The sequence below is a fragment of the Thunnus maccoyii genome, chromosome 18 (assembly GCF_910596095.1).
Source record: "Thunnus maccoyii chromosome 18, fThuMac1.1, whole genome shotgun sequence".
NCBI lineage: Eukaryota > Metazoa > Chordata > Actinopteri > Scombriformes > Scombridae > Thunnus > Thunnus maccoyii.
This window is the reverse complement of record NC_056550.1, coordinates 25,746,483-25,763,834: the sequence shown is the minus strand read 5'-3', so window position 1 is coordinate 25,763,834 and position 17,352 is coordinate 25,746,483. Positions and strand designations below refer to the sequence as shown.

The window sequence follows — 17,352 nt, the reverse complement described above, 5'->3', positions numbered from 1 at the left end:
GCTGAAAATATTGATCATCCGCCTCTCGCAGCGACTTGTGGCTCAACAACAACTCAGCTACATGTTTGAGTGATTTTTTTTTGATTGACGTGTCAGTCGGGATGTGTGCAAAGGTTTTATTTGAGTTATGTGTCTTGAAGGTTTCTTTTCTTTCTAAAGGCTGCAATGACTAATGAATAATAATTGGCAAAATTATTATTTAAATCAGTAAATATCAATAATGTTTTGATATTACTGCTAATAAGATATACCGATATCAACACAATACCCTTTTTCAGTACTTATTACCTTCAATAATTAACTTTTTAATACAGAATCTCTCTTTTATTTACCAGAATCTGACAAAAACTTATCAAATAAATCGGTATATAATGTTTTAACACAAAGATGTTGTAGAACATCTTTGCCTGAATAAAATAAAGTCCTGATTTAAACCAAAAAATATCTGAAACATTAATTAAACTAGAATCTGTCCAAGCATCTAGTGCCAAATTTTGATGAGACACTTTTTTATGATACTTGATTTTATTGACACATTTTTATTGAATACTCAGAAAATGCTTGATTTTTTTTTTTTTTCCAGAATTTGTGATAATTTCTGAATACTGTAGACAAGCAGTAATACCATAAGACATGTCAGAAAGAATTGGGATTTTATTAGACACTACAAATTACAGAGATGGAGAGGCTGAGGGCTGAACAGCACAAAAATAAATGTTATGCATCCATTCCATGACAAACAAGACCGAATACTCCTTTATGTTGAATGTTTTTTGTTTTTTTTTACACTCTAAAACAGTCCGTTGGTGTTGCCATGAATACAATGGTTACAAGTCTGTTGCAATGTCCAAAGTAAGAAATGAAAGTAGTTGTCAGCGTATATATAATATATTGATTTTTTCTTTTTTTTTTTTGATGCACTAAGAAGCCCTTCAGTGCAGATCTGAACCTATCCGAGTGGTGCTGTGATGAGATCTTTACATTGCTGAGAGACTGGGGAACAGTCAGTGTATTCAAGGCACTGGAATAGACTCAGAATTATGGTTAACGTTTCCGGGTGAGGTAGTGAAATCACACGACAGTGAGGTAATTTTGGGATACACATGGATTAATTATTGGCTTTTTCCTATATATATATATATATATATATATCTATATGTATATATATGTGTATAATTTCATAAAAAGATGCTCCGCAGGTCTGGGAGGCATCGTTCCAGTCTTCACTCTTCTCTACGAACCCTGTTCACGCTCATCTGTGCAGATAAGCTGAGGGGAACAAAAACCCTCAAAAAACGCAAAAATATGAAGACGACAGTTTGTTGTTTATAAAAGAATCATTTGACATCGCACACACCTTTGGATCGGATCGATAATGCTTAACCAAGTCAAGACTAAGATGAAACTGATTTATTTTTTTGGGGGGGGGCTGATAATGACTTTTACGTTTTTAAAAATCCTGAAAAGAACAAAGTATGGAAGTTCAAGGCTGACGATATTTACATAAATTCATTTATCATCTTGTAAAGCCTAACTTTCATTTTCATATTTAATTACTGCCAAAATGAAAACTCCACTTTTCAGTAATTTTTTTTTCATCAAAAAATTGATGTGAAATAAACTTTTCATCTTCAAACTGGCAGACAGCCTAAACTTGAAAATAAACTGGGCTTTTACATTTAAAATTATCCTAATTTTGGCTAGTTTATGATGAAACACTTTCATAACGACAGGATGCTTTGTGTCCTCTGTCAACCATCAAAACCACTGGGTGAAATATGTTTTTCTTCGCACACACAAATGGAAGATGAAATTTTAATTTACTTAAAAAGTTTCCAGAATAGTCTGCCATTTTGGCAAGAAAGATTATTTACTTTCTTGTCACTAAAGCTCACTAATTAACATGTTATAGCTTGTTTGTATAGTAGCTGGCATCTTTTCATCAAAGTGAGTCTATTTACCAAAATATCAAACTATTCCTTTAAATGATTTTATTTTAATACTGGCAGCCTTGGACTTCCATATAATGATTAGAAATGTCAGTATCAGCCTTCAAAAATACAAATCGGTCGCATCCTAGTTCAGACGGATTGGCAAAAAAAAAAGGCTTTGCAACACTACAGCACAACTAACATTCGGGGGGACTCCACTGTATGCCTTCATTGAATAAAAATAAAATAAAAAAACCTCCCAGTGTCCATCACTCAGGTTCAGGAACACGCTGCGACTGCACTGGCCAAAGGAACCAATCTAACACACAGAGCAGCATTAGTGACCAGCTATAGATTTCCCTTCCTTCATAGTAACTTCATTCAAATCAAATCAGATCAGAAAGAAACAAAACTCACAAGCCGCACAGTTACAAAAAAAAGCCTCAACAAGTCAGAATATGCAAGAAAGAAAAGCGTGCTGCTGGACATTAAATGTCGGGACATGTCGGGGGGGGGGTTACGACTCTAAACATGAAGTGTGTTTTCTTGTCATATGTGAGTCGACTGATTTTTTAAAAAAAGGGGGCGAACTGTACATTCTCTCCTCTGGACTGCATTTTCTGCTTCCTTATTAAATTGGATTAACATGGTATGGAAGCCTAAAGGTGGCACTAACATAAGCAGGAGTGTTGTCATAATAATAATAATAAAAATAATAATAATAATAATAATTATAATTATAATGCCCAGGAGGTTTTGGGTGCTGCTGAATATTCACAAATCTCTGTAAACTACCACGTCCTAACTAATATAGAATATCAAAATACAACTATATGCATTTGTCTTTGAGTTATATACTTGTATTCTTTAATAATATTCTGGATCTGTTGTGCCTTTAAAATACATAGTTCAGTAATGTATAGGAAAAATACTGTACAAAAAGAACAACTTATAGAATAGGTTTATATAAACATATCTCTTGTAACCAATATATCATCTCTGTTTGTGAATCGTTTGGTCTGCAGTAAACAAATTGATTGGGTTAACCACAGTATTGGACAACACCATCCAACTTTTTTTTTTTTGTCAACATCTTTTACATTCATACAGCCATCTTAAAAAGAAGGCAAACATAGAGCTACAAAGAGAGACTACAGACATCTGTATTGATTTCTAAAATAAAAACACTCATATTAATCATGCTAAGTTAAACAGAAGCAAAAAGAATTATCAACAACTTTGCAAAAAAAAAAAAAAAAAAATCAAAAAAAAAAAAAAATCAAGGTTTGCAAATAGCTTTTTCGTTCTGTGAAAGAAATCATGCTTAAATCTGAAAACAAGGAGGAGGCTAAACGACAACAATGTCAAGAGTAGTATTAATACTAACAATTATATCAACAGAATATATATATATATATGTATATATATAAAAAAAAAACAACAATCTTCCATCTGAGAAATAAAAGGTAGATAAATATGAGGCGGAGGAAATTTGAGCGAGTGGAAACATTGCACCGGATCAGATTGTGAGACACGCATTAGTGCAGAGGGTCAACTAAGGTTAGCTTAGTTAACGGAGGTTGAGCTAAGATGTGAGGTGGAAAAGGGGGCAGGGGGGGTCTGCAGGAAGGGGGGTGAGGAACATGTCGGTTTAGTTGTGGACAGGATTTATTGCTCAGTGTCCGGATGATGAAAAACAAAAACAAAACGTTATTTTTTTTAAAAAAAACAAAACAAAACACAAATCTACGTCACGATTGCACAAGAAAAAATATGTTTTTTTAAGTGCTATCTGAACGTTAGAATACCGAAGATGCTGTTAGAGAAGCTTGAGTTGTGTTAGAGCGCTGGGAGGAGGTGGGAGGGGGCAGGAGGGGGGGTTAGACTACCAAAATAAAACATGAATATTGAGGAAAGAGTTCAAAAAGAGGATGTTGTTGACAAATCTTTTACAAGGCTTAAAAAATACAAGATTTTGAGGGGAGGGGGTTTGGTGGTGGTGGTGGTGGGGGGGGGGTAAAGCAGGCTCTCGGACACGTCACATGGCTGTAGCACAGAAGGGAAACAGGAAACAGTTTTCAGTCCTGATCTCACGTATAAAATTGGTATGAAAGTGAACAACAAACAGCATGGCATCGTTTCTCAAACGTGGAAGGTAGCGTTGGGGGTGGGGGGGAGGGGGGGACTCAGCTGGTGGGTTGGCTCATAACTCCTCACAGGACATCAAAGTGGGAAGTATGCATGTGTAAATATATATATATTCATCTATGTATATGTATATATATTTAGTTGAACGATGTGTACAGAAATAAAAGAAGGAAACAGACAAATAGAAGCTTATGATAGAAAGTCAAAATGACAGTTATAATACCAGAATCATACAGGTGTGTGTTGGTGGGAGGGGGGGGAGGAGGGAGGAGGGTGAGATGGGCAGGGGGGAGGGGGGGGGTTTATGGGAGGAGGAAGAGGAGATGGGAGGTGGTGGTGGAGGAGGGGGCAGTGCCACCAAAAGAGACACATTGTCCTTCAAACTTGAGGGGAAAGTGGGTCAGAGGAGTAAAGTGGGTGTGGATTGGGGTGTTGATGGAGGTCTGGGGGGGGGGGGGGGGGGGGGGGGGGCCGGTGGGGCGGGTTTGGGGCTCACAGGGGCCCGTGTCGGGCCTCGTATTTAGCCACAATGTTCTTGCAGCGACCCAGCTCCTTCCTCAAGTCCGCTACCTCCATGCGGAGAGCGGCGTTCTCCTTCTCCAGGAAGCCGGCCCGGATGGCGATCTGGTTCTCCTTCAGCCGCCGGGCGTCTCGTGACCTCTTGGCTGCCACGTTGTTCTTTCTGCGCCGCGCCCAGTACCTGTCGTCCTGAGGAGCAGAACAGAGGAGTTAATACAACTCGTTGATCCTGAATCTGAAGATCCTCATCACTTCTACAGGAGGAGACACGCTGGTCTAGTAAGAAGTCTCATGATCAGACCTCCGACCAGCTGATGACGGGGTCAAAAGGTCAGATGACGTTAAGCTCCTACTGACCCAACACTTGCAGTTTAAAATATTAGATCCGGTATATACAGTTTCCTGTTCAAATTACTGGTGTAAATTTAATTTAATTAATTCTGATTGAATGATTGACACCCAGACTCCTCCACAGACCCCCTTTAAGGCCCCGGACCCTGTGTTGAAGAACCTGGAGCTCAAGTATCCAAAACAAGACTAATTATGACAGAAAATAGAGAAAATTCACATTAAATCCTGGTTAAAAGTTGTGTTTTTTAATGCTGTAAGATTCCAAAGAAACCAAACACATTTTCTGTTGGATCCAATTTACCAGGAGTTGTTCTAAAAAAGACATTTTTTTTGGACTGAAGCTGCAGTTAACGAAGCTTTTCTACTTATGTTTATTATCTTTACTTCTTGGCCTGATGATAACGACTTGAAAAGAATGTGCGTTCCTGAGGAACAGTATTCTGTCAAAGCAGAACTACAAAAATAACAACAGACGAGTCAGCAGAAAGCTTTGATGTTTGAAAAATACAAGAAAAAAAAGTTAAAGTCAGGTCGTCATGGTAACGCAGATTTCAACAGATGATTAGCTAGTTCCTGTACAGATGCTTGTGTTTTAATAACATTTGAAAATTTTAGTTTCTTTTATGAAAAGAATATTTTGTATCAAAAAAAATGAAGCAATACTCAGCTGTAAAATGCAAAAAATCCATGTTTTAATATTTATGTTGATGTCAGTTATTTAAAGTTTTAAGCTGAGATAAACATCTGCACCTTAAACACATATGATTACAGTATGTTTTTCTCTCTCTGTTTCTTTCTTTAACATCTATTGTCTATTGTCGTGTTTGTGAAAGCAGCCTGTTTGGCTCTCAGTCCCTGTTCTTCCGCTGCTCTGGGTCTAAGTGGTCTCAGACCCTGCTTACATAACAACAGGCCCCCAAACATCTGGGCCAAAAACAAGGAGATCTAATCTTTGCATCGACACAAACAACGGCAGACGGGAGCGGCAGAGGTCACCTTCAGGTCCTCGGGGATGAAGACCTTGCGGGCTTTTTTGATCATGGGCTGCGGCTTCAGCTCCTCGGCTGAGAATTTACGTTTCCTGGGGTCGAACATTTCCTGGCCGGGCACGCTGGACAGAGCCAGGTCCGCCGGGTCGGGTTCATAGGCCATCGGCACCTGAATGGACTCTGGATCGATGGGGCTGGGGGTGTCTCGGGATGAGGGCACAGCTGCGAAAAGAAAAAAAGGAAAACATGTTATATGAAATCTGTTGAATAGCTGCAATTATTTGGCAGAGTGAGAAGAGAGGAATCAGCAGGAAGCTAACTATTAGCGCCTCTGGTTTTTGACTCTAATGGCAGAAATGCCCCCCCCCCCCCCCCCCCCCCCCCCCCCCCACCCCCCCCACCCCCCCCATTAAAGGTCAAGGTGATGCTTCCATTTGGGATAATTGCTTGTGTGACGTCATGACTGAGCCCCCCCGTCAGCAGATCTTTTCTCTACGGCTCTTAAAGCTGGACAGAAGATACAAGAGGAACAGGGCCTCTCGTAGCGAGCGTGGTGGGGGGTTGGGGGTGGTGTTGGGGGGGGCTGAATGCTGCCTTTCTTCCTCTCTGAGCTCACATGTTTATGTGTCTGACAGCTGATCCTTAAAGAAATGTCAGGCTTAAAAGGTAGAAGCCTCGCTGTTGGGTTACATACTTTTAGGATGGAGAAGTATTAGCTTCATCTGACCAGCAGGTGGTGCTGTCTACAAGCTTTATGAACACAGGTAGACACACACACACACATCATTTCAACTGTTTTATCTCTGAGCTGTGCAGTTATCAGCAGCTCCTGTCAGCTGATCTCAAACCACCAGATTTTGTCTTACAAACACGGTCGAGCGTCTCTGCATGCCTTCACATCTATCTGTCTGTTGTGCACCGGCGGAGGGTGGTTCAGTTCCTAAACGGAGCAATCACCGCATGATTCATGACATTCGCGCTGATTTTGTTTGGTGATACAAACCAACACCTCGCGTCCTCGGCGTTGTCATACGAGGGTCAAACTGCGTCCTGCTTGTGTAGATTTAAAAGAAGTCAGTTTCAGCCTTGACTGCTCTTCTGTGTACAAAAAAATCAGACACAAACAGGAAGTGTGTGTGCTGTCTTAACATCAGGAGACACTGTCCTACCCAGAGGAAGTGATGAGCGTCTTCATCTCTTAAAAAAAAAAAAAAAAAAAAAACCTCAAAAGAATACCACAACTCCTCAGATAATGCTCAAACACGAGGAAGACAAAGAGTTCCTCTTCTCTGCCAACTATGCACAACTATTAAAGCTGCTAATTATCACCTCGTAAAAACAAACTGAAATATGGAAAAAATACCCCGGCGAAGACACAACAACTACTTCTTTTCACGGACACATGTTTCAGATATAAAAACGCTGGATATGAGTAGAAACTATTATTTTTTTTGGAACTATTTACTTACAACTTGTTTTTATTAAAAAAACACTTTTTCAATTCAAGAAAAAAAAAAAAAAGTCAGCACAAATGAAAAACATCAATAAAAGACGTGATTGTCTAAAAGTTTTGCATCTGTTGCATAAATAAGTCAGAACAGGCTTCAGCTATTAATTATTTTAAGTGTTGAATATTTTTATAATTATACCTTCAATTCATTGATTAATAGTTTTACCTACAACACGCCAGAAAACTGTGTTAAACCCATTAAACCCAGTGTGACGTCTTTAAATTGCTCGTTTTTCCCACCAAAAACCCAAAGATATCAAAAAGTTTTCACGATTGTTCTTGATTGATTTTCTGTTGACGGACTAAATCGATTAATTGTTTCAGCGCTGAAGTAACAAGACGACGTGTTAATGTTACCGTCTGTGTGCAACTGTTTTATCTTTATTATCGACTCATCTGCCGGTTATTTTCTCGCTTAATCGCTAATGATTTGTTCTGTCTTTTAAATGTCAGAAATAAACTTTTCCAGCGTCTCAGGTGACGTCTTTAAGATCAGCTGTCAATAACTAAAACATACATTTAATTCATATCACAGAAAGCAAAGAAAACCTGCAAATAATCACTTTTGAGAGGCTGGAAACAGAGAATTTGGGGTAATTTTTCTAACAAAAGTACTTAAACGACTTAAATAGTTGCACATTAATTGTAATCAACTGATCAATCAGCTGTTTATGAATCTGAACCGAGACCGTAATGAGTTTTGATACGCAGCCGAACACACACAACGCTATTTTAACGAATCACATGACTCCTCTTGTATGCACATTTTTTTCCATTATGAGAGTAATCCATCCATAAGCTGAGACACATATAGCCCAACTTAACCTCCCCACCATTCACAAACCAGGCGCCACCAGACAGAAAGCTTCTTACTAACTAAAACTACACACACAGGTCTTAGACAATCTGTCAGGCCCTGAATCAGCCCGCTACACGGACCTGAAAATAGCCGACCTCGCCCTAATCACCTTTTTACGAGTCCGTTCTGATCTGCTAATTAGCGTTAAGGGTTGAAACACAGTAGCGTATTGTCACGGCCTATAAGTACAGTAGAGGCCCTTTCGTTGACCTGTAATGTCCTCGACTAATGTATGAAACATTCCAGCGGGAGGGGCGGGGGGGGGCGGGGAGGAAGTAGTTGAATGTGGATTCACAAAATAGTACCTCCACCTCCTCCTCCGCCACCCCGCCTCCCGAAACAGGAAATCTAAAATTAACGAGCCAGGAAAGGTAGTCCAGATCTGACCTACAAAGAGCTGCGTGAAGGCTGAAATAAACAGGATTACTTAATACCAGTAAAACCTGTTCTACTGGTTTTATTTGACATGAGAGTTATTTATCTATTTACACGCAGGTGATCGCATCACCGTTACTGTGTTACTGTGTGTGTGTGTGTTATCGCTGAGCTGTGCTGGTGATAATACTACACTTATTGATATGCTGAGCTGATCCGTGTGAACTTTGACCTGGGTGTAACTCGGGCACGACGACAGCCAGTTCCTCCTCTCAATGAAAGAAAGAAAGAAAGAAAGAAAGAGAGGGAGGAGGGCTGCATTCAGGGACTTAACGGGCAGAAACTTTTCTTTTTTTCTAATTGGTTTTAAAATAGCTTCAGAATTTTAACGAGACTGGTTCCCATGACTGAAAAAATTCAATATTTGACATTTTCTTCTTGTCAACAAATGAAAGACCAACAATAAATTGATCCAACGAGGACTGTCTGTATCTTATTCCTCTGTGCCAGAGAGCTCCGTTGTTGTCCCGAAAAACTATTAAAAACACATCAGTGAACTCAGGCAGGGCTGCAACTAATCACTACTTTCATTATCGATCAATATGTTGAATGTTTTCTCAATTATTTGGTTAGGGGGAGATGGTTGAAAAATGTCGATCACTGTTCCCAAAAAGCCTGAGATAATGTCCTCAAATGGCTTCAACCCAAAATTATTCCGTTTTCTGCCATAAAAGACTTTAAAAAAACAGAAAATATTCACATTTGAGAAGGTGAAATAAGAGATTCTGGACTCAAAATTGGCAATTAAGTCAATAGTTGGCGACTGATCGACTGTTTATTTTGTCCTGCTGCCGTAAATACCCTCTAGACTTAAGGTTGTGTGTTAATCCGCCACTGAAAATAGTTCCCGAACAAACAAAACACTATTTTCTCCTGTTTGAGTGACGTTTAATAAAAACTACTACTACCAAACTACTGATCTGTTTTTAATGTCAACTCGCGAGGTTCAAGATTTACGTCTTCAGTATCGACGGACTCGTCACGTTGTTGGTTTTATGTCCTTTAAACTGATCTGTTGACATTAAAGGAAAAAAAGTATGAAAGTATATTTATCAACCAAATCCTGCAGAAATCATTTGTTTCCATGATATACGAGTCAAAAAGGACTTCATTCCTCCGAGTCCCTCATGCAGGACATCCTGATCCTGCCAACAGGCCACATGACGAGACGTTCGAGGGAGCTTGGAGTCCAGAGAGAGAGAGAGACTGCAACGCTGGGAAAGATCAAATTAAAGGGATTTAACTTCAGGTATTGACTGATTACAGCCTTCTCCGATTGTTTTTTTTACATGTTAATAAATGTAAAAACTCCTTGTTTGGCTCTTGAAATGTGTTGATTTATGTTTCTCACTGAGCCACCTTCCCTTGACTAACACGCTGGAATGCACCACGACCTTTGACCCCTTGCCAACAGCACACCCCGGGACCGACCCTGAGACCCTCAGAGTCTGCAGACTGAGAAAAAACAGTGAAACGCCCCCCTTTTTTTACTTCATTGGTTTGGTTTGCGATAACAATGTTATCAGCCACCTGCTGCACTGCTTGCAAGCACAGAGGCGTTGTGGTTGTTATTGTGGGCGGTGGTGTCGGTGGCGGCGGCGGCTTCTGCTGCTGGCGGCTGCTGCTGGTGGCTGCTGGCTGGTTAGGCGAGACGAGACTAAGTGAGCTGGAACAATATTGCGTGCACGTGACGAGAGCACACCCGAGTCCATGTGATCTCTGCAGGGTACAGCCTGTGCCTTGGCTCTGAGTCCCGGCTCTGTGTCGGAGCCGAGCCCCGGCGAGAGGGAGGGAGAGGAAGACTGGATGGGAAGTGGAGAGTGTTAAAGGGAGAGAGAGAGAGAGAGAGGGGAGGGTGAAAGGGAGAGTGAGTGAGTTAGGGGGAGGGGGAGGGTGGGTGAGGAAGGCAAGCTTCATGCCGTGACAAGCTCCTGTTTGCAGCTCAGCGCTGCACACGGCGCCTGCATGTGTCCGTCACATGGCCCGGCACGCTGCAGGAAACCCCAGCCGCGTTCACGTGAGAGGTAAATGTGAAGACACAGACAGAGACAGACCAAAACAGAACACACACACTCATACACACACACACACACACACACACACACACACACACACACAGCATGTACGCACATGTGCACGCAGTCACAGGCTGGAATAAACTGTACTGTACAGATGCACCTTCGCTGGAGCATCATTTATCTGTGACTGAAACTCTGCAGCTCCGTCTGACACAAATTAATGATTCACTGTCAGAAAAATGAAGCTACATCACATCTACTTATGTCTTGATTAAATAAAAAAGTTGATTTTCAAATAACAGATGTGATTCTTCTCTTCTATGAACATTTGGCTGCATTTTTAACTTCATAATTAGCTTTGAAAGTATTTTGTTATCACTTCATTACCTCAGAGACTAATGTCAGCAGAACTGAACTGAAGTACAAGCAAACATGCAAATTGATTTTTTTTTTTTTGTCTCTTTACCCCCTTTTACTCCAGAACACACACACACACACACACACACACACACACACACACACACACACACACACACACACACACACACACACACACACACCCCAACTTCTGTTTTTACAGAGAACATTTAACCAGTGATGTTGGGCAGTAAATACCCTCAAAACTACGGAAGACAAAACGCGCTTCCAAATTAATAAAGTTAATTTTATTTTTTAAAATTAGAAACAGACTTTTCTCTGCTTTTATTTTGACGGTTTAACTGCCAGTATATATTATTTCATATAGCAGTTGGACTCAATTAAGACTCATTAATCAATTAACCTACTGATTTTTTTTTTTTTTCAATTAGTTTAGTCTATAAAAAGTGATGAAAAACTGTCCGTTAATTTCCCAGAAACCAACAGTCTGAAAGATATTCAGTTTATAAACATTTAAAACAGAAAAGCTGAAAATTTGAAATTTGAATTTTTGTTGTTTTTTTCTTGAAAAATCACTGACACAATAAACTGATTATTAAAATTGTTGCAGATTATTGTTCTTTCACTTGACTAATCGATTAATTGATTGATCGTTTTGAATCGAGACACCAAGAATCGGAAAGAGATTCCCTCCAATATTTGATAAACTGCTTGGTGCTCAAAAGACGTGTTGATTAATTAGTTTAACTAATATTACAACTGATTCATCTTTTGAGTCTTTTATCGAGCAAAAAAATGCAAAACTTTCATCTTAAATGTGAGAAATTTGCTGATTTCTCTGGTTTATATTATTTCAAATTTAATATTTTGGAGGTTGGAGATAAAACTTGTTATGGGCATATTTGTTTGTTTTGCTATTTTCTGACATTTTTATTAACTTCACAATTATTCAATTAACTGAAATAATACAAGTCGTTAGATGCTCCAGGTTGCACAGAGCTGGCGAGGAGGAAGTAAAACAAGGATGTAAGTTTTCACGTTTTTCCCCGTCTGAATATTTATGAGATGATACAGATATGAATTAATTATTCATTTTCAGAAAATTTAACAGCCTTTCGTGGTTGTTTTCCTCGTTATAAACTAAACCTGAAGGACATGAACCTCAAATTATTATCACAACAATCTACATTCATCACTAATGTTCACATGTTGACTCACTTCTGATTTGTTTATCCTTTAATTCTGTTTTCTGTACATTATAAATAAACAAACAGTTATTTATTATATTTCATTCTAATAACATAAACATTAATGTTAAAGCCTCCATGTGTTGTTCTTAAATGTTTTTAATGAATAAATGTACTAATTATGATTAATTACAGTATGAACAGTTAAATATTCTGGTTTCTTGGACTGAAGCCTGATTGGTCGGTTGAAACGTCAGTTAGATTTCATTGGTTGTTGTTTCTCAGATCAATCAGTTGGGATTCAGATCATTTATTTTACGGCTGCGCTAACGATTATTTATATTATCGATTAATCAGCCAATTAGACATTTGCTCTTTAAAATGTTGAAAAAGGTTCACAAACCAAAAGATATTCAGTTTACAATCATAGAGGACTAAAAAAACAGAAAATATTCATATTAAAGAAGATGGAAGCAGATCATTTTAATATTTTCTCTTTAATCAATTATCAATTATCAAAATAGCTGCTGATTATTTTCTGTTGCAGCTCTACAAGACGTTGATATGAAGACATTCAGGTTGATCAGAGATCAATCTTACAGTCTGTAAAAAACTTAAATATCATAATTTATATGTTACAGCAGCTGTAACAGCATGTTTACAATAACTCATCGAGGTTTCCTCCCTAATCTGAGAGGAAGTGATGTACAAACATCTGTCCCAACATTACAGTTATTATGGGATGTGTGTGGAAACCGTTTCCATAATTTAACAATTAAAATAAAGCACATTTGCTGGTTTCAGCTTCTCAAATGTTCAAATTTGATCTGTCTCAGACGACAGTAAACTGAATATATTTTGGATTTTTGAGCATTAAGTTCTAAGAAGTTCACAAAAATAATCATCAGATTGATGGATAATGAAAATAATCGTTAGCTGCAGCCCTAAATATCGTTTATCAGTCATTTATGAAGCAAACATGTGATTAATTTCATCCTTTTCTTTGTCATTCATGACAGTAAAAAGAAAACAAACAAGACAAACTGAACCGGTAACGTAACGGAACAAATGAGCAGCTGAGTTACTCCAATCAGTCAATCAACAGCTGACAGGACGGTGATCAATCATCACTCTTCCTCCGTTATCATCCAAACTGTCGAGTCTTTAATCATCAGCAGGATCAATTCACAGCTGCACAGAGGTTAAACTGCATCTAACTGATTGATGAATATTCGACTTATTGGCCTAAAAAAAACCCCAAAAAACACACTGTTGGGCTCTCGTTGACGCGTCAGTGGGAAAAGATCCACTTGGCTCTTCATCAGGACCCTCTTCTTCAGCGTTTACAGGTGAAACACACACACACACACACACACACACACACACACACACACACACACACACACACACACACACACACACTAACACCCTGCAAACACTCGATCTGTTTATCTGTCACATATCTTCTGATCTTCTGCCAGGAGCTGTTTGTTTTTTCTCGTTATGTTGAGTTTGGAATTGAAACACAAACCGTCCTCGGCGCAGCGGTTCGTGGTTTTAACCACGAGGAGAACGGACTCTGTTTGTGTTTACAGTGAAAGTCGGCCCTTTAAATGATTAAAAACCCCCTTCTGGTGTCTGGTGAATTGAAAACCTAAATACTGTCTGGCAGCAACTTAACAAACTCAGTTACACAGTTTAATGCTTCAGTCTAAATACAAACTGCCTACTTAACGTCAGCTCGTTACAATAATAAGATTTTCCATCTGATCACTGCAGTCAAACTCAAATATTCTCCACAAACCGAATCCAAGAATAAAAAGCTTGAAATAAATGAATGTGTGTAAATATTTAGATACATAACTCAGCCTTTTCTGGAAATGTTTAAACAGATCTCGAGAGCAAAATCACAATGTAATTTAATTCCATCTGAAAAAAAAAAACGTCTTAATATTCATCAAGTCACTGATTAGTAAGAGAGCAACAGTTCATTTAGTCTAGACTGCAAGACAAAGAAGAATATTTCTGACTAATGCATCTCCAAAGCCTGCAGGGATTACTGAAAAACCTGCAACACACCTTTATAACCATCACACACAAAAAACCCACTAAAACTAACTCATGACTCAGATAAAGTGAACGCAAGAAGACTTTTTCTGCCAATCAGAGCTTCATGAATGAGACCGTGCTGCATCCTTGGACTTGGGAGCCAGTTTAACCTGTACTCTGTGAGTCCAAAGTCCAGTTCAGGGCTGTAAATCAGAGCCAGCTGAAGTGTGTCAGAGTGTGTGTCTAACTTGTGGTCAAAAGCTCTGAGCTCTGAGGTGATGCCCTCAGGCACACAAACTACGGGAAAGACACAAATAGCAAGAACTTGTTCTCCTTAAGCATGTCAGGGTTGACACTGGGATGGGTGGAGAGGGGGTGTGTGTGTGTGTAGCAGGTGAGCAAACAGCGGCACTGACGAGGCGTGAACAAGCGTGTGTGCAGGTGTGCTTTCAGGTGATACATGAGGCTCCGCTGCATGCGCTTCCTACCTGCTGTGCTGGGGCTGCGGAGGCAGGTCTGAGGCGCCATGGCCGTGTGAACCGAGGTGGTGGCGCGGCTGCTGAGGTCCACCACAGAGGGCGTGGGCGGGGCTGGGGGCGGCGCCTGCTGCAGAGGGGTCTGCGGCGGCTGCGCTGCCTGAGGGGCCTGCTCGGCAGCCTGCGCTGTGTTGGCGGGGATGCCGTTCTCTGATAGGAACTCCTCCAGGTCCATGTACTCCAGCTGAAAGTTGTCCAGGACCTGTCCTAACCCATCGTAGGGCAGGGTCTTGTCCCACAGGGTCGGGCCGAGGAAGGCCGACTGTGGGTGGTTGGCCACGCCGCTCTCATCGTCCAGCTTCTTCTCTTTCTCCTTGTCTTTCCCAAATCCTGCAAATGTGTGCACACAGTCATTTCATTGTCTAACAGTGGAGGAGGATCACGGGTCATTGCATGAGTATAAATAGAAAGTATGCCTGGGGTTTCATCTTAAAGGGTCAGTTCAAACAAATTAACAAGGGAGAAAAAACAATTGGGATTTTTTCACTTTTCACAGGAAACTATTATCTACCAAAGGTGAAAAAACACTGATCTGTCCACAGCAGGGCCATTGTTTCTCAATGCATGTTTGCTGTGAGTAAAAACAAAAACTCCTACCTCATTCCAGCTGGCTAATTGAAAAAATATGTTGGTTTTTTTTGTCATTTGAGTGAATTATCCCTTTAAGATATAGAAACTAGGACTTTATTCATGCTCAGATGATAAAACAGACAGTCAATACATTCAATAAAACAGCATCAACAACAGCTTCAGAACAGAAAAGGCGCCCTCTACGGACAACCTGATGAATCACTAATATAAATCCCATTGAAGAGCAAAAGGCTTTAAAGGTTATAAGCGGACCTCCAGGCTAAAAACAGCGCAGTCACAATAACAACACATGCGAATAGGTTTGCATTTTGCTAATTTACATAATAAATATAAAATAAAACAGCCTGCTAGCTTTATCTGAAGTTAACGCAGACTGTCAGTCAGCTAATATGAAGCCGAGACAAACATCATTCTGTTTTATTTATCTCTGCAGCTCCTTAACTAGTAACGTTACATTGTTTATTTTTCGATAAAGATCTTGAAATATTAAGAGGCGTCACTCTCGGTGGGTTTAGTAAACCGCGTCCTCTGCTGCGTTTCAGCTGTCAAACCATAGATGTCTTCAGAATGATAATAACAACCAGCAGAGAGAGAGAGAGAGAGAAACACCACCGAGAGGAGGCGAAACCCGCTTCTGGTCTACGTGCATGAAAAAAAGTTTTAAAAACGTACCTTCATCGTGATGGAAAGGCAGCTTCAGAGGATTTTCCAGCAGGGATTTCAGTACGCCGTGAGTCGGCGGCAGGAAAGTTGGGTTAATAGGAAGAGGTCTGGCCATTTTCTCCATATGTCTTCAAGGGCAATTGGAGAACAAAGCTCGCAAAAGACAGAATATTTCCCCCCGAAAAAGACGCGACCGAACTCGCAAGCCGGCCCGTGGATATTATCCTCGCAAAACGGGGAAAAACGACGCCGGGGGCTCGGAGGGAGAAGACGGGAACTCCGCGCAGCAGCAGGACGGTGAGCGGCTGGCTGTCTGTCGTCGAGGCTGGCTGGCTAATAGCTTGGAGGAGGGAGGGAGGAGGAGGAGGAGGAGGAGGAGGGCGGAGAGGGAGCGGAGCTGCTACACTTCTCCGTCCATGTGCGGAGACGGACGCAGGTGACGTCAAAGCACCGGGGAGGCGGGGACTCTTTATCGCGCTGCGTTCAGGCGATGTGGGAAAAAAAGAATCTCACAGCACGGAGACGTTTGGAACGTGCTGCCTTCAAGGACTGTCGGACATTTGGAATTTTGCATATAATTTATTTTATTTTATTTTATTTTTTTATTGAATAGAGTTCAATACAAAAATAAGTTCCATAAAGAAAAAAATCCTTTATTCACTCTTATTATCCCCCCACTTTAAAGAAGCCCAAACCCAAAATGCTGTTCAACAAAACTTAGGACTGTCACATGTTTGAGTTATTGATGTTTAGATCAGGACAGGAATTGTATTTGGGTGGGCTATGCATAAATATGGAATTGATAACAACCATCAATAACATTAATCCACTGACCACATGTGAAATAAGTTGTAACAAAAAATAAAAATAAATTATTAAAATAGATAAATAAAGAAAAAGGGAAAGAATAAATGATTACTTCTGCTTACTTCCGTATGAAAAGACAAATATAAAGCAAATTAGAGTCAAAATGTTGCATATAGAAACATTTACAGAAGACTTTACGCTTGCTTCTCCTCAATACACATCAATCGTATATATATATATATATATATATATATATATATATATATATATATATATATATATATATATATATATATATATATGTGTGTGTGTGTATGTATTGCCAGTCGTGAACTACAGTTGTAGCATATTTCCCAAACTCTTTTAATGTTTTAAATTGCT

The 17,352-nt window shown here is 39.9% G+C and overlaps 1 protein-coding gene across 1 annotated transcript; it reads right to left on the bottom strand.

Moving 5' to 3' along the window:
* Window positions 1–4,529: 4,529 nt before the first annotated feature.
* Window positions 4,530–17,018, bottom strand: hlfa (HLF transcription factor, PAR bZIP family member a). The gene is made up of 4 exons (XM_042393559.1): window positions 16,174–17,018; window positions 14,863–15,240; window positions 5,946–6,160; window positions 4,530–4,787 (listed from the first exon to the last, which is right to left on the bottom strand). Exons 1-4 carry the CDS (start codon window positions 16,286–16,288, stop codon window positions 4,572–4,574), a joined length of 924 nt encoding a protein of 307 aa, XP_042249493.1. The 5' UTR covers window positions 16,289–17,018; the 3' UTR covers window positions 4,530–4,571.
* Window positions 17,019–17,352: the final 334 nt, after the last annotated feature.